The sequence below is a fragment of the Chelonia mydas genome, chromosome 2, assembly GCF_015237465.2.
Source record: "Chelonia mydas isolate rCheMyd1 chromosome 2, rCheMyd1.pri.v2, whole genome shotgun sequence".
Lineage (NCBI taxonomy): Eukaryota > Metazoa > Chordata > Testudines > Cheloniidae > Chelonia > Chelonia mydas.
Window position 1 is genome coordinate 251261696 of NC_057850.1, and position 24234 is coordinate 251285929.

Here is a 24234-nt window from a genome sequence, read left to right on the forward strand (position 1 = left end):
TTACATCGACCTAAGGGCTGTCCACACTAGTGCTATGTTGGCAGCAGACGCTCTCCCACCGACATAGCTTCTGCCTCTCGCTGAGGTGGAGTAATTATGCCGACAGGAGAGCTTGCGCCAGTGTAGGAAGGTAGTGAAGACTAGCCCTAAATAGTAACTTCTATGTTCCTCCACATTTAAAAAAGATTCTCATATCATTTCAAATTTCCCCATTACATAGGTGCCAACTTCCCCTCTTCCCCGTGGGTGCTCGACCCCCCCCACCCTGCCCCCGGCCCTGCCCCCACTCCACCCCTTCCATGAGGCCCTGCCCTTGCCCCGCCCCTTCCCATCCCTGCCCTGCCCCCATTCCAACCCCTTCCCCAAAGTTCCCGACCCAACTCTGCCCCCTCCCTGCCCCTACTCCAACTCCTTCCCCAAATCCCTGCCCCAGCCCCACCTCCTCCCCTGAGTGCGCCATGTTCCCGCTCTTCCCCCTCCCTCCTGGAGTGTGCTAACGCCACCAAACAACTGTTTGGCAGCAGTCGGGCGGGAAGCGCTGGGAGGTAGGCAGAGGAGTGGGGACACAGCGCGCTCAAGGGAGGGGGAGGAGGGTGCGGGGAGCTTGGCTTCCAGTGAGTGCAGAGGACGCACTAATTTTTCCCCATTTCCATCCCCAGAGCACCCACGGCGTCAGTGCATATGTGCCATTGTACTCTATCTTGGTGCATGCCTCATTTTGGTCCTTTGTCACACACTGAAAAGCTAGAGTTAGAATCTGAGGGCTGAGAACTGGCTCACCACATTTAGGTTCTGCAGTTACAGAAAAGAGAGTCGGCTCCAAGTCTGCACCACAGTTTGGTGTCCAGGAGGAAGTGTGGGCACTGTTTACAGCCCTTCAGTGTCTCACTGCTTGGTTTGGTACAATCAGACTAACAGACGTTTAAGGGCTATGAAGTCCTCCCGGAGCGATTGGTACCTTCCAAATCATGCCTGCAGTTGTTTCCAGGAATATAAAATCTGAGGGCCTGCTCAAAAATCAAACCCTTACAGACTGTCCTGCTAAGAGGACCCAGCTGGCTCAGCTATGTTTATCTCAGTAGGGATATACCATCATGGACTGAGGGCACTTTGAGAGTGCTCTCTGACGGCAGTGATAGGCAACAGTGTAAAAACGGACTGTTGATAGAAGTGAACAGAGTATATACCTGTGACATTGTAGAGAGCTGACAACGCTTCACAATACCTTTCCAGCAGAACAGACAAGGGCAGGCTCACAGAGGATTCACAGTGCAGAACTAACTGGATGAACAAAAGGAAAAGAAAAAAAAACACACAATAAATATTTATACTTAACAAGCAGCAAGAGAAGGACAGAATTCTCTTTCCTGGGAGCATGATAATAATACCTGGCACTTTTATAGCAGTTTCAACTGACCAACTGTGCAGTTGTGTGTGAAGGCACTCCTGGGAGATAGAAAATGAATACAGGGATCACTCCCGCCCCTCAGTAAAATGCAGCCACCTCTGAAGCGGAGCGTGGCAGCTGTTCAACAGAACACAGCAACAACACTACACAATAGTGTAGGATACGACATGAAGAATATTGTATCCCACTGAACCAACAGAGGGAACTTAATGACTGCAGAATGTAAGTACGATAGTTTTTATCATGGAGTCTTTAATGTCGACATGTGGCCCGAGCGTCATCTGAATGAGCGTTCCCTGACATCACCAGCCTGCTGTCCTCCATACAGATATCCTTCTCTTTGAAAAAAGGACTATCTGCCTATTTCCCCCTTGAGAGTGATAAAACTGTCTCCCCAGTACTTAAAATCCCCCAGGACAAAGTCAGGATTACTGCATGCTCATTTTTTCCCTACATCATAACTCAGGCAGTGATACTGTCAGAGGCACTTTCAGGAAAAGTCACAGGTTTGTTATGGGGGAAGAATAAGAGTCACAGGACGGTACTGGGAGACCGCCAGCCCTCATGGCCATTCATCTGTCTTCACTTGAACAAACAAAATTGCAGTAAGTTACAGTTAAGGAAGAGCTTGGCATACCACACGAGCAACTGACGCAGCTGAGATATGATGTAGAGAGTAATTTCACTGTAAGTCTTCTTGCGGCAAGAGGCCCGGGGTTGTAATAAATTCCTTCTCCATCTCACTATCCCCATGTAAACTAATGCTGCACGGCACTCTCTTCTCTAATAGGTCACCTGTGACTTAAGTAGCAACCAGAAGGTGTGAAAAGGTAGCAACAAGTGGATCTCTTGCACTGATGAATTTAGCAAGCTAGTATCCATTGGTAGATATTAGCTGAAGTGATTTAACTTCAAATTGTTCAAAGCCATACAACATGGGATAGAGCTTTGCTTATCCTCCTAACAAGACAATATTTCTTTAGACAGCTGAGAAAAAACCCCACAGGATTTTAAGGAATACACGTAATACTGAGGCCAAAGAATCAAATCTCATTTTCAGCCCCAAAAGGGAAATGAATTACTGCACATTGCAGGCTCAGCAGAGGTAGCTCACAGAACAATACATCTAAATGATCAGTAGATGGCAGCCAGTTTTTAATACTGCAGGGAATAATAGCATTGCTACTGAATGCCATAACAGAAAGGGAGAATTAAAATATTCAAAAGTGACAAATTACTGATAGACACCACTGGGCCATGAAATCAAACCTTTGACTCTTTATGAGGATCTATAATGCCTTGATAACTCACAAAATGCTTTCGATCTTCTACTTAAGCCGAAGACACACACAGCTCTGACTCAGGGAAAATAACATATCCACTGACGGTTTACATTACATTTATGAGCTTCAAAATGTGTTCAGTGATTGTAAAACACCATCTGTATTACCGACTTCCTTGTTGCATAACAAGGAGAAATGGAATAAGTGATGGAGAAAATACAGACTCTTCAGGACCATTAATACATTAAAAACTTTCATGCTTTATAAAATAGCTTTATATTTTTTCTTGGTATTTTTCAAAATTCTTTAAACAAACAAACACACACACAAACAAAGCCCTTCCCACATTTTTATTCCCATTGAGAGACATAAGTATGGTCTGACTCTGACACCACTAAATAACAAAAATTATTCAGCATCAACAACAATAATAAATACTTTATCCAGCGCTTTCCACCAGTAGATCTCAAAGTGCTTTACAAAAGAGGCCAGTATCATTATTAGGGCCCTACCAAATTCACTGTCCACTTTGGTTAATTTCACGGTTATAGGATTTTAAAAATGGTAAACTTCATGCTTTCAGCTATTTCAATCTGAAATTTTGCAGTGTTGTAATTCATAGACATAGAACAGAATATCAGGGTTGGAAGGGACCTCAGGAGGTCATCTAGTCCAACCCCCTGCTCAAAGCAGGACCAATCCCCAATTTTTGCCCCAGATCCCTAAATGGCCCCCTCAAGGATTGAACTCACAACCCTGGGTTTAGCAGGCCAAAGCTCAAACCACTGAGCTATCCCTCCCCAACTTGTAGGGGTCCTGACCCAAAAAGGAGGTGTGTGTGGGGGAGTGGGGGGCAAGGTCATTATGGGGGGGTTGGGGTACTGCTACCCTTACTTCTGCACTGCTTCCGGGAGTGGCGCTGCCTTCAGAGCTGGAGAGCATTGGCTGGGAGTCCAGCTCTGAAGGCAGAGGCACCGCCAGCATCAGCGCAGACATAAGGATGGTGCAGAGCAGGGTCTGGTATTGCCACCCTTCTAGCTGCTGCCTGCAGAGCGGGGCCCTCAGTCAGCAGCTGCCACTCTCTGGACCCCAGCTCGGAAGGCAGCAGCACAGATGGGTGATACGGTCTGGTATTGCCACCCTTACTTCTGCGCTGCTGCTGGCAGGGCGCTGCCTTCAGAGCTGGGCACCCGGCCAACAGCTGCCGCTGTCTGTAGTTTTCACTCCATGCATCTGAAGAAGTGGTTTTTTACTCATGAAAGCTTATGCACAAATAAATCTGTTAGTCTTTAAGGTGCCACCAGACTCCTCGTTGTTTTTTTGGTTTAGATAATGTACTATAAATACACTGTACGTGCAGCTGTCCAATTTTTGTAAGACAACGGGAGAGTCCAGACAGCATTAAGGATTTCACAATAGCATTAAGGATTTCACAATATGTGTAGGAACAAAAAGGTTGAATGTCAAGTTTGTTTTAGGATCAATTTTTGGTTCACTTGGACTAGTGGGGAAAAAATTCTTGCCCAGATGTTATATTACTTTTGCTTTCATTTCTAGGCCAGTTATCCTAATAAATGGGCTTCTTGTGTGTGACTTTGATTTAGCAATAAATAAATTAAAAAAAAATTAAAGGAAAAGTATAAAGTTTGCAAAGGAACACACAGAAAAGTACAGATGGGAAAGCTGGTAAAATAACTCATAACTTCAGAGGAAAAAAGTCTTCATCTGTGTAGTATTTTAAAGATACAGAGGGGTGGGAATGATTGTATGAACAGCCAAATATTAAATGTTTTCAGTGATTAAAATATTAATCTGTTCTAGCCCCATTTTAAGAGAGAAAGCAAATACTGAAATTCCTTTCTCCACAAAAACATTGCTGAAGACTCTTGCCTATCTTCTTGGCAATCCACTCCAAAGATAATTGGAAATTCCTGTCTTAATGATTCTCACAGTCACAACGGACACTTGTGAGGAAATCTATGCTTGACAAGAAGTCCAGTATTTTCTGACCCATGCTGTTAATTACTAAATAAAATCTATTTCCTACGAATCTGTAAAACAGGGTTTTAAAGTTTTAGGTCCTGACCCTGCCACCAGACCTGTATGGATGGAATCTTGTTCCCACGCAGTCACTGGGGCTCCCTGCAGGCACAAGGGCTTGACATGTGCCTGGCATCTCCAGACTTGCACCCTGAGTAATATATTGGACTCCCTTACCTATCCCGCCCTGTTGGTCTATAAATGGTGATGTAGCTCCTACAGCCCTCAGATTCACCATCCCAATCCCTGCATTGCCATATCTCTAGCTATTACTACTAGTCTGTGAATCCACAAAAAGCCTTGTTTCCATTCAGATTATGTGCCACTCACTGACATCTTTACTGAAACTAACAGCCAGATCACAATGAGACACGGCTGGCGGTGGTGAGGACTACTCTGGGGGGCAGTGACATCTTTTGTGACGTTAAAAGGCACTTGTCGAGGCAAACCCTGCTGCTCTGACACTGCACACTAAGGCCCCCATCCTGCAAAGTCTCAGGCCTGCTTTGTACTTAAAAATTAGGTCACGGTAGCTAAGTAGGTCAGCGGTCTGAAAAATCCTCACTCCTTATGACCAGAGCCTTGCCGACATAACCCCCAGTAGGGACACCACTGAGTTGAGATGGAGTTTCCTGCAGCGACGGGAACATCCCTTCCCTCCACGTAGGCTGCGTCCGCACGAAGGTCTTGTGGCAGCACAGCTGCAGTGCAGGAACACTGCAAGCCTAGTTCCCAGAGTGTAGACAGACCCTTATTCATGCATGACCCTCATTTTACTGACATGACTGTTCCTCTTGACTGAAAAGAGTCACTTTAAGGATGCGCATAAGCTTACAGGTTCAAGGCCATGATCAACCTAATTCTGGAATGAAATCTGCTAGAGCCTCTGGACCCCTGCAAGTGTCCAATCCGGCATGGTGCTGCATGCCCTCAGCTGCCGCGCTTCTCAGCGCTAGCTTGTCTGTGCAGATCAGAGATGACATGTAACTCTTAAACTGATTTAGACACGGGTAGCTTAGGCTGCTGATCTGAAAGCATACCTTGACATTCTGGATAGCACCACTGGGGGAAAAAAAACCCTGTTATCTGGAAAAGTTTCTCTTCTTTTTTATTAAAACCCATCTGTCACAGGCTCATGCTGAGCCAGGTGCCCATGGAGCGGACTCATCTTTATTTTACAGAAAGTGAATTAACACTTTAAATGGCCACCTGGGCATTAAAGATGATAACAGTCCTCCACTGAGCCAGAGAAATACTGTCAGAATGAAGCCCCTGATTAGCTTAATTTCTTAGGTTTGAGACAGGGAGATCCTTCCTTCCTTGTCACAGCCTCTCCCAGAACTGGCCTCTGAAAAAGCAGCAGCCAGCCCTTTTCTATCTGGCCTGCTGGGTCTCCGCCTTCTCCCAGCCCCTCTAGCTGTTGGAGGACCAAATCTTGCTGGTTCCACCAGCAAGTGATCCTGGAAAGCCTCTTTAGGCAACCCTTGGAGGTCTGAATTCACTGCTCTTCTCTTCCAAAAGGACAACTTCATGGGGCACGTGCACCACAGCAGCAGAGCCACTGGGTTAGGGGCAGCAAATACCTGGTACAGCCTGTCACGCCACTCCAATTCTCAGCAGAACAAACCTCCTCTCCACTCACCTTCTTCTCCCAGCACCTGCGCCTGCATTTACCTATTAGTAGCTTACACCTAATGTAAGAAGCTCATCTGAATAATTACAACTAAGTTCACTGCTGTATATCTGGAATGGCAGAATGTTGCCAATGATGAATCCCTATGGGGTAGGTGAGGGAGACAGGGGAGTAGAGAGAACATGCATCTTCAATCACAAGCCAATTTCTTTATGACTGTCTGTGTATTCCATTCCTCACCCAAATTTTAGCTGCTCCTGAGTTTTCAGAAACAGGCTCCTCCTTCCTCCAAATATGACAAAATGAACAAAAAATCCACACACTGAAAGGCTCTTAAACTCAGACCCATTTTCTTTGTATTTTGAAAAACCACCCTTCCCTGGGTGCTTGGGCAGATACAGTATTTTCTATCCTACAAGACAGAACATTTATGCAGCAAGTCCAAGAAGAGTGTTAGTTTCCAGTGTTCAGACTCTTCCTGGGAGTATAGATTGAGTTCAGTTATTTTTGAAAGAGTGGAACTTGAATTGACTTGGTCCTACAGCTATAATTGCTCCACAGAGAATATTTGAATGCTATAGGTATTGACTGGAAGGTCTAGTTTAATAGGCTGTAGGGGGAGATTTTGACAGCCCAGCAAAAAGCCTCAGCCATTGCCAGTAACTGGAATATTGACTGTTACGCTTATTGCCAAAAGCAGCTACTCTATAAGGCCTTTGCAGCAACCTTAGCATAACTAGGCAGGCCAGGAGGAGAAGGGGGTGACCATAAGCCGTCCTGTCTTGCTTCTTTTAAACTACTGAAATATGCAGGTTTGAAAAACAGGAAGTCTGTTTATATTTGACTTCTGGTCTGTGTTTGTCAGGGCCCACGAGACTGAGGACTCTGCAAAAACATATCTGTTCAACTAACGGCTGGAAACTTCCTATTTAACTCTTGCTTAAGATTTTTCGGGAGGGGTGGGGGGTTGGGGTTCTTTTTTTGGATTGACAACTATGTCACACTAACGTGCATAAAAAAGGGGGAAAGTCTGAGTTAGACTTCATGGACACATCTTAAGATCCCCAGCAGCAGATGGAAGGCTGGCTACCAGCAGCCTGTTGCTGAACCACTCAAACACCACTCCAGACTTTGGGGTAAATATAGGTTTGGGATGCTTTACTAGTCTGTTGCAGATGCGTGTATGTGCTTGAGACTAAATAAAGTAAAAGCTTTAAGTGAAAGCACTCTTAGTTGCTCTGTTTATACCAACGACTTATCAGATGGACATGCTGGGTCCCCACTGATTTATTTCCTGACACTGCCTCTCAGAGAGTAAAATTATCAAGAGCTTTGGGTTCAGGAAAACCCCAGGTAACAAAGCCAAATTCATGTTTGATGCACTGTCACCGAATTTGACTGCTTATGTTTCAAGATACATGGCTGTGCAGCCTCAGTTGGAGGCCCCATGGGGCGAGATCCAGCCCAGTGAGATCCTCGGTGTTACCCACCTTTACATTTTGAATTTTTTTAGCCTATTGAAATTCCGCTCTCTGAAGACAAAGTCCCCAATTCTGAATTCCTCCCTCCTTGTACTGCCACAGGAATATCTGTGTGCCTTCCTTGTTCTGGGACCAACAAGGGCTCCCCTTAAGCTTCACATATTAGCGTATAAGATTAGGTGCCAATCCTGATGCTGGATCTATGCAGGCAGACCTCTGGGACCATGTGGAGTTTCACTGAAAGCAAAGGAGCTGTGTGCAGATCCCAGTGCAAGACTGGAGCCCTCAATGATCAAAGCATCAACAGGCAGTACCCTTCCATTTGTTACAAATAAGCCATTTATACTGTACTATATGCAAAAAATATAGATCGTGATTAGAACTGGGCAAATAACTGATTTTTTGGATCAGCCTGAATAAAAAAAAATCAATTTTTTCACCAACTGTTAAAAAAAAAATCAATTTAAGGTTGAACAAACATAAAAATGGCCCTAGCGGGTCAGACCAATGGTCCATCGAGGCCAGTATCCTGTCTCTGACACTGGCCAGTACCAGAGCTTCACTGGGAGAGTACAGAACAGGTTAGTTCAAGAGAGTCACCCTGTCTTCCCCTTCCAGCTTTTGGCAGTCAGAGATTTAGGGTCGCCCCAAGCATTGGGTTGCACCCCTGACCATCTTGGCTAATTTTCATTGATGGACCTATCCTCCATGAACTTATCTAGTTCATTTTTGAACCCAGTTATACTTTGGCTCTCCCAGCATCCTCTGGCAATGAGTTCTACAGGTTGACTGTGCATTGTATGAGGAGGTACTTCCTTTTGTTTGTTTTAAACCTACTGCATGTTAATTTCATCAGGTGTCACCTGGTTTTTGTATTGTGGGAAAGGGTAAATAACATGTCTCTATTTACTTTTCCCACACCATTCATGATTTTATAGAATTCTATCAGATTCCCCCTTAGTCTTATCTTTTCTAAGATGAAGAACCCTAATCTCTTAGTCTCTTCTCATATGGAAGCTGTTCCATACCCTTGATCAATTCTGTTACCCTTCTCTGAATCTTCCTAGTTCCACTATATCATTTTTTTCAGATGGGGCAACTAGAGCAGTACACAGTATCCAAGCTGTGGGCACGCCGCAGATTTATATAGTGGCATTATGATATTTTCTGTCCTATTTTCTATCCATTTCCCAATAGTTCCTAACTTACTGTACTCCTGAGGGAATTCTGCACCAAAATATTAAAAATTCTACACCAAAAAATAAAAACTCAGCAAATTTTGTCAATGAATAAATGTGGAGGCTCCAGCATGGCAGTGGGGAGCAGATCGCCCTGCGGCCCTCTCCCCTTGGGATATGGACTCGGCAGGAAGATTGCACCTGACCCTGACAAGCGCAAGAGCCAGTCCTGCCCCAGAAACACCTGGGGCCCTGCCCCTTCACACCAGGTGCACCAAGATAGTAAGTGAGAGGGACAGAGTCTCACATGAATGCCCAACCCAGGCTGCCCATCTGGCAGTGGAACAAGCAGACTCAGCCTGGCAGGATCCAAGTGTGGAGGGGCTTAATGTGGAGGGGATCCAGCTGTGGGTTGAGAGGGTTCTGTGTGAGGCAATCTGGGGGTGGACGGCTCAATGGGGGTCTGGGTGTGGGGGGAATCTGGATGCACAGGGGCTTGTTGAGGAGTTCCGGGTGCTTGGGAAATGGGACTCTGTGGGGTGTCCAGGTGAAGGTGGTTGGGGCTCCTTGGGGGGGCGGGTCCTGAGTGTGGGGGCACTGGGCTTGGCAGGGGGGTCTGGGTGCAAGGGACTCAGTGGTGGGTGTCCGGGTCTGGGGCAAGTGGGGTTTGGTCCTGGCAGAAGTCACAAGAGTCGGAGACCTCCTGGACTACGACCGGGGAGACTGGCTGGATCCCCTGATGCTCGCTCAGCGCATGGGGCTCTCCAGACCTCGTACTCCCCGGCACATACTTCAGGAGGTGAAGGCCGCTTTGCCGCCTGCTGCTCGGGTTTACCTCGACCGGGTCCTGCACGAGGGCGCGCCCCGCCCACCCTCTACCCCAGGCCCGCCGGATCTCTTAATTGGGCCTCTGCCCCGTGGACCCAACCGACCCCCTCACCCCTTCACTGTGACCTGGCTGCACAAGCTGCAGCCTGTCTGTTTCCAAACCGCGCCAAGGAAACATCTATACACGCTTGTGCTCCACACCCTACATGCCCTCACCCTGGTGTCCTGCCCCAATACAAAATGGCGGGACCTCCTGCCACCTTTGGAGGGTGAGGAGCCCCGGTGGGCCAGCCTGTATTCCACCTTGGTCCCGAGGCCCTCAGGGGATATCAGTTGGCGGCTCCTTCACGGAGCCGTGAGCATGGGCGTGTTCTTGGCGCGGTTCACCTCTATCCCAGACACCTGCCCCTTTTGCAGCATGAGGGAAACCCTGGCACATGTATATCTGGAGTGTGCCAGGCTGCATCCCCTATTCCGGCTCCTCACAAATATTTTATTATGTTTTTGGTTGCACTTCTCCCCCCACCTACTTATTTATGCACTCCCTATCCGTGGCCCCACAAAGTCACAGGATCTCCTGGTCAACCTCCTCCTGGCCCTAGCTAAAATGCCCATCTATAAAACCAGAGTGAGGAGGTTGGCCGATGGAGTCTCCTGTGACGGTGGGGCCTATTTCCGATCCTTGGTCCGTTCACGTATCGGGGCAGAGTTCCTCTGGGTGGTGTCCACTGACTCCCTTGACGCCTTTGAGGAGCAGTGGGCACTGTCCAGGGTTCTCTGCTCGGTGTCCCCGTCCGGTTCCCGTCGTTTGACCCTTTGACCGCATTCCTGTCCCTATTATTTCATTAGTTGTCCCCTGGATTTATTTGGTGTCCCGGTCCTGTGGATCCCCCTCTTAGGCTGGGGGGGGGGATCCTTTAGCAGCGGACGGGCTTTGCCCGCCCACTTCCGGGATCCCAATAGGGCAAGTGGGGTTTGGTGGGGTGGAGGTCTGGGTGCAGCTGGTTGGGGCTCAGTGGGGTGGGAGTTGGAGTGCAGGAGGCTCAGCAGGGGGTGGGCTGGGTGAAGGGGGGCTCTGGATGCATGGGGGTTGGGCAGATGGGGGAGCAGCTCCCCATACAGTGATCTGTGCCCCCGCGGCTGAGGAGCAACCTGTGCAGGAAGCTGGGGGGCAGAGCTTCCTGCAGCTGGGAAAGGTTTCTGGGGGTGGATCTGACCTGGCCCTGGCCCCGCCCCTGGACACTCCTTGCAGGGGAAGAGGAAGTCCCGTCTTCCCCCTCCCCCAGCCCAGCCAGGGCTAGCAGCTGATCCCGGCGTAGGAGCCACCTGATAGTGTGTCCTCAGCCCTGCCCTCTCCCTCCCTCCCTCCCACAGTGATTTACCTCTTTGCTGGCTGCTCTAGGTGCCCAAAATGACGCGCCCGCACTGCTGGGGAGGGGCACATGACCACTCTTGCGGCTTTCCTTTGCTTCTCCTTCATTTTCTGCTGGGAAGCAAAGAAATCTGAGGGGGGCATGACTGCTACATGCGCACAGTGGCGCAGAATTCTCCCAGGAGGAATACTGTTAGCCTGTTGGACTTCTGCTGTGCATTAAGCTGAAATTTTCAGAGAACGATCCACTAACAAAACATTTTGTTTGACCCAAACTGAGACATTTCATTTTGTTTGAGGCTTTTTATTACCTTTAAAAAAATGAAATGGAAGTAAAGTTCTAAACAAAAAGACGCTGTAAAAGTTGAAACATTTTGTTTCAAAAATGTCAAAACAAAACATTCAAACTCTTTCAGAATGTTGTTTGTTTTCAACCGAAACAATCTGATGAATTCAACTTGAAATTGAAAAATGTTTCAGCGTTTTTCACCAAATCTGCATTTTGCAATGAAAAATGTTTTGTCCACATTTTTTTTGCCCATCTCTAATCATAACAGCTCTTTGGGACCTCTGCGGTTTATTATTTTGGCAAAACAAGATCAACTAATCCTCTGTCCAAAGCAATATTTTTGGATGGTTTTAGGTCACAGAACATGCCATAATCATAGTCTCCATGGGTCTACTTTCCAGAAGGTCCTTCACTCTCAGAAAGTGAAAAGAGGCTTTGTTACAATCACTTTACCAGGTCTGTAGATTGAAAGTTGTTTATCAAGCTCTCGTTCAGCTTTTCAAATCCACTTACTTCCTGACAGCAACACTTTGGTGTTATAATTCAGAGAGAATCCCCTCGGAGAGAATGGGATTGGAGATGCTTCCGTTCAGAAATCTTATCAAAAGGGTGAGCTCTGTGCATCTGTAATGGATTGTGAAAAGGCTCGTTTCTTATCTTTCACAAACTGAAGATTTCTCTTCCCCTTTCCAATTGCTACATTTGGATTCCCTGCTTCCCATTGGAACAGGCCACTGGACAGGCTCTGAAACTGCAGATGCCAAAGCCCTGTCACCCAGACAAAAGCCCTGTACTTCTACACCAGCCATGTGTTCCTGGGGACTCTCCTCCCTCAACTCCCATGCAGTCATGCTACATCAGAATGGGGTTCGCCAGCCAATGGCTACCTCTAGGATCCACCCATAGGATCATATTCATAGCACGTAATCTAACATAGCATCTGGCTGTCTTACCTGTTAAAGAAAATCTCCCCTGAGTGTCTGCGTGCATATGAGGGAGAATAATGTGAAATTCCCCACGTCTTAGCAATCCACTCCTGCAGCCCACCCACGACCTGCCCTTCTCTGTTCTCTCATTGTAGAGTCCCTAACCATCTTCCCCAAGACTCTGACAAATAGGCGGCAGAGCTCCTTTCAGCATCGGCGGTAAAGAGCAATGCATGGAGCAACACCCTTTGTGGTGGAAAGAGCTCAATGATGACGCAAAAATGATATTAATAAAATCATTATAATTTATTTTTTAAATATTAGGTTGTTACAAATTTGTTTGCACCTTTATCGAATATTAAGATATAGCTACAAGTATGTTAAAGGCAGGATACTTGGAAATATGCCAATACCTGTGTATGTTTTAGTTAGTTATGTTATAAAATGTTCAGCCTGATTAAAGATACTGCAGGAAGTTTCTGTTTTCTGTCACCCCAAAACAAACCAAATATCAGGGCGATCACCCTTCTTTGCCATAAACCCATGTTTATAACTGCAAAGAGTTTCTTATCTAGAACAGGACAGCTAACTCTTGTATAAAATACCAGTTTGGTACAGCTGGTACCAAGAAAACAAACCATGAAAAACATGAATGTTTTAGGAAAGGATTGACTGCGAAAAGAAATGTAGGGTTGTGTTGTCAGAACAATACATTTAGGTGTGAAGTGGGCTTTTTCACCCTCCCAAGAAAAACGAAGTAGACCCACACAAAGAATGGCAGAAATATACTTGCTGAAATGAATTTTATAATTACTGTAAAATTTTCATTCAGAATAGCTTCTAGGAAAAAATGTGTCATTGGAAATGTTTTACACCTTTGTTCGTTTCTTCAATGGCGAATCATTTTGAATGGCATATTTGCAAGTATTTTAACTGAATGCAAAGCATCTAATGTAATTTCCTAATATCATTGTTAAGTAAATGGTAAAATGCTTTCTAATGATCTTTCTAAACTAATTACTCATGTAAAAAGCCATTTAAGTATATTTGTATTAATTAAGACTTAATTAATTACTGGCAGTGCTCAAGCCACCCCCTCACCCAACTCAGGATGACAAGAAGAATCATCTTTCCAAAAATTGTCATACAGACTCAACAACTTCTTTAATAACTATCTAACCTAAAGTCTTTCTTTAAGAATTATTTAATTTTAAAGGATTGTTTTGAGAATTGTTAAACTCTAATAAAACGGAAGGAATATCACAGAAAATGGACTGAATACAAAGAAAGTTACATTCTAAACTTAAGGATCTTCTGTGAATCTCCTGCCACAAAGACATAGGAAATAGAACTGGAAAGAAAGAATTACAACCCTAATGAACATATGCATTAACAAACTACATATTCATATGATGACGAGGCTCCTAAGGACAACCCACGAAGGTACTTAAGCAAAAAAAGAATGTCAGCAACCAGCTTTGAATCTAAACAAGCCTGAAAGAGATGTGTTTTCCTATAGTTTCATCAAAATAGGAAGAAGGGTATAAAAGCTCTGAAGAAAGCACCCATCTCACATGCTCCCCGCTACCATGCTCAAACACACACATTGCTCATCAACTTATCCTGTCCATCTCTACAAGCAAGCTACAGCAGGCAGCTCAGAAAAGCAGAGAAAAGACTCAAGAAGAAATCAACCCTAGGAAAACTTCAACAGGACTTCAGCATGGATTGGTGAGAAGTTAACTAAGACACTGCCAAGGGACTAGATTTAAAACTCTTGTAAAGATTTTAGTAGGATATGGAAATACTATTGTAACTGAAGACACTAACAGTTCTGCCTATTAATTAACAAATGGTTAGACCAAGTATTTTTGGAGAGGATATAGGAGCTAAACATTGGTAAAGAGAGAAACAGTGGAATTTAATTGAAGATTCTTAATATTTGTAATTGGCCTGTCTCAAGGCAGCTCCTTAAATAACATCTTCTAAATAACTGATTGAAATATTTCCTTCAGTTTCATAGGATCTAGTTAAGATTGCTTACTTTGCCCAAGTATAAACTGTTTACGTTATCAATGAAATGCCAAAAAAGACCCACCTGCCCTTTAACAAATTATTTTACCCACTTATAAAGAGTTTACGTATCAATGAGATACTAAGCTGGGCTCACAGTAAATTTAGGAAATAATATACTTTGGTCTTAACTTCCCAAACAAAGAATGCCCCCAGAAGCGGTTCATTCTCAAAGGTGTAATATCCCTTAAAACTCTCCGGCGAGACACACAGATGAGACTGTAATGGGAGTAACTAGTTTATCACTCGTGTTCTGTCATTTGTATCGGTTTAATGCTTCCCCCCCCACACACCTTTAATAATAAAATAGCCATGGTTAAAATTTGTGATTATTTTGCTTTGTTTTAATTGTGGTGTCCCCTAGGTATGTAAAATACTGGCAGTCACATCCCTGAACTGGCAATAAGAGAAACAGTTACTAATAAACGTCTACCATTTCTTGTTTCTCTAAACTAAACATAGTTGGTAATTTTTAAAATAAAATTACTTGGCGTCCAACAATTTAAAATTACCCCTTTCTATTCCACACTTTGGTCAGATTAAGAGGCAACAACTGGAATAACTTTAAGAACAAGAAGTAATGGTCTCAAGTTGCGGTGGGGGAGGTTTAAGTTATTATGGTTTAGGATACTAGGAAAAACTTTTTCACTAGGAGGATGGTGAAGCACTGGAATGGGTTACCTAGGGAGGTGATGGAATCTCCTTCCTTAGAGGTTTTTAAGGCCCGGCTTGACAAAGCCCTGGCTGGGATGATTTAGTTAGGGATTGGTCCTGCTTTGAGCAGGGGGTTGGACTAGATGACCTCCTGAGGTCCCTTCCAACCCTGATATTCTATGATTCTACGAAGTACATGCAATCTATGTTTTAATCAGTCAGCTGATGCTTTTCATTTTCAAGGCCCCCAGCTGCAACTATTCCATATGTAGAAATCCCATTGGCTGTAGTAATATTTCCAGAGGTGGCGGGGCTTCTAACTTGAGCCCTTTATTTATATTTAAGCGCCACTGAAATCTCGCTTTAGTACAGAGCAATGTGTTATCTTGTAGGTTTGATCTGCAGGACTCAAATCAGGAAGGACTTTCTCTCTCTCTTTTTTTTTAATAAACCAAGTAATAAGAAATTAATTCAAGAACATCCCTTAAATCAAAGACAGCTTTTAACCTCATTAATGCTAAGCTCTCCCGTCACAAGGAGATCAAGTGTTCACTTGAAGAAAAGTACCTGCTTTCTGAAACACATAGAGGCGAACAAAATCCTAAAGGAGCTGCTCAGAGCAACTGCCCAATTAAATATAAAAATGACTAGTTTATGTCCAGAGAAGAACAGGTTAGTGGAGCAGTGTCTTCCTTCCCTCTGAAAACACAATTAGTTAAAGAGTGCAGTGCGACAAAAGCAAAGCCAAGCCCGCTGATTGAGCAGTTACTCTTCCCCCATGAGAGCAGAGCTGCGGTGGTCCACCTGCCTTTTTGCAAAAGTCTAATGAGGTTTATACCACCCCTATTTCCGTTAGGCACTTATGTTTTCTTTTACTGAACACCTGGGTGGGAATGAGTGGCTCATTAAAGTGCAGGCCATACGCCAGTAGCCCAGCATAGGAAGTCTTCCTCACATGGCCATGTTGATGTACCTCAGCCCTGGTTCCAAGAATCCCTGATCCTTCAGAACCTACTAACCCAAGTTTGCTAATATAGCCGCATTTTGCGGTACGTAGTTGTTTGATTCTGTAAACCAATGTCCTGCTCAACCTCACAACTCATTTTGATTTGTGGCCTAAGACTCAAACGCAGCTACTCAGAGAGGAAAAGCTAGTGAATTAGCTCACTGTGCCACTCAGCCTTAAAAAGATACTCCAAAAAAAAAAAAAAAAAGAAGAAGAAATGCCAGTGTAGTTCTCTTACGAAAAAAAATCTCCATCATCTCTTATCTAAATTCCATCAACTCATGCAACTTCTTAGGAAGGGAAGGATAGCCCAGTGGTTATGGCACTGCCTTTGAACACAGAAGAACCTGATTCAATTCCCTGCTCTGCCATGGACTTCCAGTGTGACCTTAGACAAGTCACTTAGCCTTTCTGTGCCTCAGTTCCCCATGCTTAGAGTAGAGACAATAATGCTTCACAGGGGCTTTGAGATCTGCTGATGAAAAGCCCTCTATAAGAAATAGGCATTATCGTTTTCAATTGTGCCTCTCCTTCTCATTTACATACAACTTAGGCAAACTACTGGCTAATGGGTGTGTTACGTTCTTACAGTCAAGCCAGTGTTCTTCAGTTCTCACACAGCATCGCCTCTGTGCAGCCACGCAACACAGAACAGAGAATATAAACCTGCCTGGAATGGGAAGATCTTGAGTAAGGTCACCATACAGCAAAGCAAGTTAGCACATGCTGAATTATAAGCACATTCTTTAGATCCCATTAAAGTCTGTGGGACTCACCACCACGAGCTTACATTAAGCATCTGCTTAAATACTTCCCTGAAGAGGCATGGAATACCTAACATGCTTAAAATTAAGCATGTGCTTAAGTGCTTTCCTGAATTAGAGCCTCTAAAGGGGAACTGTTCTGACTGATCCCTATATTGGACTCATCCGATCAAGTCTCCCCCACCCCAAAAGTCTCATCATACTCTGCCTGCTGGGGCTCTAGGAGCTATGATCTTTTTCTGCCAACAATCTAGTGGAAACATGGTGTGCTGTTGTAATCCACACACCTCCTGGGTGTGGTGTTGTGTCCCATCTAGTGGCACCGAGACCACTTAGAGAGAGAGAGAGAGTTAAATGAGTCTGCTCTACAGCCTTAGCTAACAGCCAGTTGGCTCTTAGCTCACGTGGCAGAGGCTCCTGCACTAAGCTCCAGAGGTCCCAGGTTCGATCCCGCCCGCTGACCTGGGTCTGTCAGCGTTACACTGGCACATCCTTCAGGAGCCTCGTCCTTCACTCCATGGGCTGGCAGGGTCACGTTCAGCACCTGGAAGGGTTGCGGGTCCTTCACAACTTCCCTGAGCAATTTCCACTACCTTTGAGTTATGTTCAGGGGTTGAAGGGCAGACCCCGAACAATAACTAGCAACGCTCGCTTCTTTAATTCTTCATAATAATACTCTGTGCTTTATTCAAACAAGGTAGAGACTGTAACTTGGTGCTAATGTGAAAAGATACAATACGTTAAAGATATTGGCCCCGACCCTGTCCCTGGCTACCGTGTAAAGAGGCCATAGGAAGGACAGCACAGCCCCCTCGGGACTGCACTCGGTGGCATAGCATGGGTGGCCCTGCGTCACCCTCATTCACAGCTCTAGCGGAGGGACATGGTGGAGGCCTGGGGCTGCTTTAAGTTGCTCTAGGGACTGGAATTCAGAAAAGCTGCACCCATGCTGTCCATTCTGCAAAGCACAGCACTGGATCTGGGCCAGCGGGTATAACTGTTAATTTGCTTGCGTAGCCCACATTAAACCAGCGTGGGTCTTTGCTCCTCTGTAGTGGCCGGACCATAGAAAAGCTTTTTAAATCTGCCACTGCCACTAGGTTGATGAACCTGATGCGTTAATTGAAGCAGCAAGCCTCATGTGTCTCGATCCTGGGATCAATCCCCACCGCCTGTCCAGGGTGCCGGAATTGGTGTCCACGTGCATTTTAACACTGATTAGGAAAGCAGGTTGCTCTGCAAAAATCAAAACTGTTATCAATGCAACTATTCTTCAGCCACTCCACTTGCCTTTCCATCTGAAAAGACAACCCAGCAGGAGGCAGCCTCCACACAACACAATGCAGAACTATACTACTCAGGACACCTCCACCACCCCAAGCACTCATGTAATAGTAAGAAAAATTACAACACAGCCCCTGGGGAAAGATGGCTGCATTCCAGCCCCGGCATATTAAACTAGCAGTAGCAGGGCAAGAGTTTAATATTGCAGTGGGAGAACAAATGTCTTTTAAACTCCGTCTACATTGGTCACTATTTATTTTCCTTGAAAACTCAACCAAGAGAGCTGTTAGTAATTCCGTCAGGATTACTCTGAACTTTACAGAGTTTTAATTAGTTTTGTTTTCTTACACCATTTAAATAGTGCTGTCAAAGGAGTACATTTAAGCACCCAAAAATGCCAAAAGCATTTTCTTTTTGTTGGGTGCAAACACACAGAAATTGTATCCCAAACATTGGTTTTAATTAGATCATTCCAAAATGCTGACAGATTCCAAGCGTTCTATACAGTTAGTTCTACAAGGGGGCTGCCAGCCTCAAGAATGAGCCTTGTGTGAGCAGTTAAGCAACTGACTCTCAAATCTGGAACTCACTCCCAGATCTGGACAATCACGAGTCTCAGCCCTTCAGGACAAAATGGAAAACCCACTAGCATCCCCAAATCACACACGTCCAAAGTAACATGAATTCTGTCCATGCACACAGAGCAGACAGGACCTCTGTTTGTAAGGTCTGATCCAAATTCCCCCAGCCTCAGAATGCTACTGAATTTACCCAGCTAGGAAGCATGATGTGCTAAGACACCGCTTTTTAATCAACAGAAAGAACACTCCAAGAAATGTCTATCAACCCCTCCCCGCTTCAGAAACTGAAAATATAATCTGCATAAATGTAGACACCATCTGATGAAATTAACCTGCAATTTTTGCCACCAATGACTGGAAAGAGAAACTCTTTTATTCAATGGTAGTCACACTGCTAACTGACCAGCTTCTGTTTATTCACCTATACATACATAGTTTCTCCTTAGTAACAACGGCTAAGGCTAAGTTTAGGAAACTTTTCTGGAAAAACTGTTTATCCAAATCTAGCCTGATTCTAAATAATACAGATATTTTCAACTCTACCAAGATACAAAGGACTTATCAGTAAATACATGAATTATATTTTTATTGGGGGGTTGATCAGGATATCTAGATGAAAATGCATAACTTCCAAGGCTAGATTATAAAAAGGCAAAAACGTGAAGTTAATGTTTATGCAGTGCTTTGAAGATATAAAACCAGGAAGTGCTAGGGATTTTTGTGTTTTGTTGGACAGCTCCAATCCCTTAGATACAAGAATCGAGTTAGCCTTTAAAGGGCAATCTGCAGAATACAAGTATGCTCAAACTAGTGTAGGTTATTAGAAAACGAGGGTAGAAAAAGATGTGTGTAACAGGACAAGGTCCACTTAATTCAGTTTATAGGTACTGAGAGGAAGAATAAGCTTTTGCAAAAATACTTAACCCAATGGAAGAGCTGTCATTTTATTTTTATTCCGAAGGAGACAGTTTATTTTCCCAAACAAAAATTCCCTGTTGTGTTTGCAATCCAAACATGGCAGCATCATGACAACTGAAAGGGTAAGTCTACATTGCAACTGAGAGTGAGCCTCCCAGCCCAGGGAGCCAGATGCTTGAGCTAGCATGCTAAAAGCACCAGTGGGGAGGGAGCTTGGTCTCTCATGCCACTTGAGAGCCCACGTGAAGGCTGAGCCACAGTGTCCAAACTGCTATTTTGAGTGTACTAACTTGAGCCCTGCTAGTGCAAGTCCATCTACCCAGGTTGGCAGTCTCACTCCCAGCTGCAGTATAGACGGACACAAAGTGACATTAATTAGAAACTGACCAGATTCCAAAGTGAAGCTAACTACTCTATTTATAGCATGGGAGCTCAGAACAAAAATCAGAAAGTGAACAATTTACCGACAGAGTGAAAAGGTCATATCTATTATGATATTTCTAAAATTCTTTCGGGTTTCATAAACTAGGGGGCAAACGTGATTTTTTTAAAGTTGACAGTATCCCATTAACTTATCATTTTTATTGTGAATCATTTTCAGAAATCTAAAATAATCAGATTCATAGCAGACTTCTGTACTAATCATTAACACATGAAAGAATGATGATTAAGTTTAATAATGCCTTAGAATAATGCAGAATTCACCTTTGGGGCAAAATTCTTCCCTCAGATACACATGCACAATGACTCTCTGATAGCAGTAGGGGCTGTAAGTATGGTGTGGGGGTGAGGACAAATCTGTCTCTACAGGCTTTGACCCCACAATGAGATCTAGACAGAATCCTGCTCCTGAACAGAGCTCCATTGATATCACTGTGGTTCCCCATGGGCATAAAGATTCACACATGGGAATCAGTTTGCAGGACCGGAGCCTAAGAATTTAGAGGGTTTATCAATTATTTTTTCTCTCCAAGTGGTAGTAAATTTTTGGCAGACGTCTCACAAGGACAAAGGCTAAAGGTTATTTCCCCCCTGGCTAAGTGTACCCATGGATTTCATTCATTCACTGAAACATTTCAAAGCAAAACTACTGATTGATTTATGCAAACAATTTCCCCCCACTTAAAACTGTTTTCTGTGAATGCACTGTAATTGCTATGCTATGGCTACAAAGGAAAACCCTGCCAAAATATTGTAGCAATGCTGGTTAAGTTCTTATTATAAAACACTTATTTTACATTAATTCAAACCTAGACTGAAATTTGGCACTCAGTCAAAGAATGGTTGTAAACTACCATCACTTACCAGATATTGTTCAAATTGCCATGGCTGTTTTTCAGTTACAGGAGGGCATATAAATTTTAAGTTTAACAGACCATCATGTTTTCTCTTCTGATTCAAAAATTGCTTTGTTGGGTTGTTTTAAAATGAAAACTCTCCCAAAAACCCTGCGTGCTCCGCAAAGGCTTTATATCAGAAAGGTCACAAGGACTTAGTCACCATTTCTTATTCTTCTTTTCATTGCCTTTATGTGTATAAAATTTCTAGTACATCATACATAAGAGTTTGTTAGAAAAGTAAGTACAGAGTTGCATTCCCAGCTCCACCACTGACTTGCTATGTGACCTCGAATAAATCATTTAAACCATCCTTTTTAAGTTGTGTGCCCAAATCTATATCAAAAATGGCCTCATTTTAGAAGTGCTAAGAACACACAACTCTTGTGGAAATCTGATTGCTCCGTCCTCTCTGTAAATCAAGCCACTTTTATTTAGGTGTGTAAGATCCTGATCTTGCAAACAATTACACATGTACTTAATTCCCCAAATGCAAATAGTCCTCTAACTTCAGTGGGACAATTTAAGTATTTAAAGTTAAGTATATGCTTAAGGGCTTTGCTGGATTGGAGCCAAAGTTTGAAATGGTTGGTCATAATCCCTCTGTGCTAGAGTTTCTCCATCTGTAAAACAGGGATAGCAAGTCACACTTTTGTGAAATACTTTGAGATCCTGGGATTAAAAAAATTAAAACACCTGTAAGTGCCATGTATTAATTATTATTTTGGGGCAGCAGCAGCCATTCCATAGTTAAGGCTGAAGTTAGCTCTCCATTATAAACCCAGTTTTCTACACATCCAAACCTCTGCTTCCCCCACAAAAAACACAAACACACACACACACACACACACACTCAACTTCCCCACCAAAGAAACTGATCTTCCTGAAATTTTGCATTCTCCTCCTCATCCTAGGTTACATTTTAATATTATTTACTTACGTACTTATGGAAAGTTTGGCAAAAGAAAATAAATCCAAAGATAGGGTGTTCTGAAAATTTGGCTGTCAATTACTTTGGGGAACAAACAAACACTTTTTTTTTTTGTGGCTCATTATATCTCTAAAATGGCTTAGTCTAGAAACTTCAGATTTGTTGTGTTCTGTTAGCCTTGCTGAAAAGAAGTGCCTTTGAGTGTTTTGGGGGTAGATTGGTGGGACCATTAAAAAAAGAAACAGTGATTAAGTGTATAAAAAGCAACATTTACAATATAAACGTGTATAACTGTAAACTGACCTCACTGCAGGTACTTGGCTGGGCTAGAGTTTGGGATGTGGGAGATGAGAGGCAAATGTAGCACAGAAGTCTGGGAAGGGGTATGGAAAGGAAGGCAAAGGCCAGGAGAGATTCATAGATTCATAGATATTAAGGTCAGAAGGGACCATTATGATCATCTAGTCTGACCTCCGGCACAATGCAGGCCACAGAATCTCACCTACCCACTCCTGTAATAAACCTCTCACCTATGTCTGAGCTACTGAAGTCCTCAAATCATGGTTTAAAGACTTCAAGGAGCAGAGAATCCTCCAGCAAGTGACCCGTGCCCCATGCTACAGAGGAAGGCAAAAAAAACCCAGGTCCTCTTCCAATCTGCCCTGGAGGAAAATGCCTTCCTGACCCCAAATATGGTGATCCGCTGAACCCTGAGCATGTGGGCAAGATTCACCAGCCAGATGCCCAGGAAAGAATTCTTTGTAGTAACTCAGATCCCACCCCATCTAACATCCCATCACAGGCCATTGGGCCTATTTACCATGAATAGTTAAAGATCAGTTAATTGCCAAAATCATGTTATCCCACCATGCCATCTCCTCCATAAACTTATCGAGTTTAATCTTGAAGCCAGATAGGTCTTTTGCCCCCACTGCTTCCCTTGGAAGGCTATTCCAGAACTTCACTGCTCTGATGGTTAGAAACCTTCGTCTAATTTCAAGTCTAAACTTCCCGATGGCCAGTTGATATCCATTTGTTCTTGTGTCCACACTGGTACTGAGGTTAAATAACTCCTCTCCCTTTCCGGTATTTATCCCTCTGATATATTTATAGAGAGCAATCATATCTCCCCTCAACCTTCTTTTGGTTAGGCTAAACAAGCCAAGCTCCTTGAGTCTCCTTTCTTAAAACACGTTTTCCATTCCTCGGATTATCCTAGTAGCTCTTCTCTGTACCTGTTCCAGTTTGAATTCATCCTTCTTAAACCTGGGAGACCAGAACTGCACACAGTATTCCAGATGAGGTCTCACCAATGCCTTGTATAATGGTACTAACAACTCCTTATCTCTACTGGAAATACCTCACCTGACGCATCCCAAGACCACATTAGCTTTTTTCACCGCCATATCACATTGGCGGCTCATAGTCATCCTGTGGTCAACCAATACTCCAAGGTCCTTCTCCTCCTCTGTTACTTCTAACTGATGCATCACCCCAGCTTATAACTAAAATTCTTGTTATTAATCCCTAAATGCATGACCTTATACTTCTCACCATTAAATTCTATTACTATTACGCCAGTTTACAAGGTCATCCAGATCCTCCTGTATGATATCCCGGTCCTTCTCTAAATTGGCAATACCTCCCAGCTTCGATTCTTATCACCTGCAAACTTTATTAGCACACTCCCACTTTTTGTGCCGAGGTTAGTAATAAAAAATTAAATAAGACTGGTCCCAAAACCGATCCCTGAGGAACTCCAGCGGTAACCTCCCTCCAGTCTGACAGTTCACCTTTCAGTACGACCCGCTGTAGCCTCCCTTTTAATCAATTCTTTATCCACCTTTCAATTTTCATATTGATCCCCATCTTTTCCAATTTAACTAATAATTCCCCATGTGGCACTGTATTAAACGCCTTGCTGATATCTAGGTAAATTAGATCCACTGCATTTCCTTTGTCTAAAAAATCTGTTACTTTCTCAAAGAAGGAGATCAGGTTGGTTTGGCACGATCTACCTTTTGTAAAACCATGTTGTATTTTGTCCCATTTACCATTGACCTCAATGTCCTTAACTACTTTCTCCTTCAGAATTTTTTCCAAGACCCTGCATACTATAGATGTCAAACTAACAGGCCTGTAGTTACCCGGATCACTTTTTTTTCCTTTCTTAAAAATAGGAACCATGATAGCAATTCTCCAGTCATATGGTACAACCCCTGAGTTTACAGATTCATTAAAAATTCTT

At 43.9% G+C, this 24234-nt stretch overlaps 1 protein-coding gene across 1 annotated transcript in view; it reads right to left on the minus strand.

The window, feature by feature from the left end:
• The window catches only part of CRHR2 (corticotropin releasing hormone receptor 2), a 252557-nt gene that overhangs the window by 224191 nt on the left and 4132 nt on the right, over nucleotides 1-24234 (minus strand). Inside the window, exon 2 of the mRNA XM_037891188.2 lies at nucleotides 1188-1281. Within this exon, the coding sequence (XP_037747116.1) occupies nucleotides 1188-1281 (94 nt within the window). The remainder of the gene's footprint in view (nucleotides 1-1187; nucleotides 1282-24234) is intronic.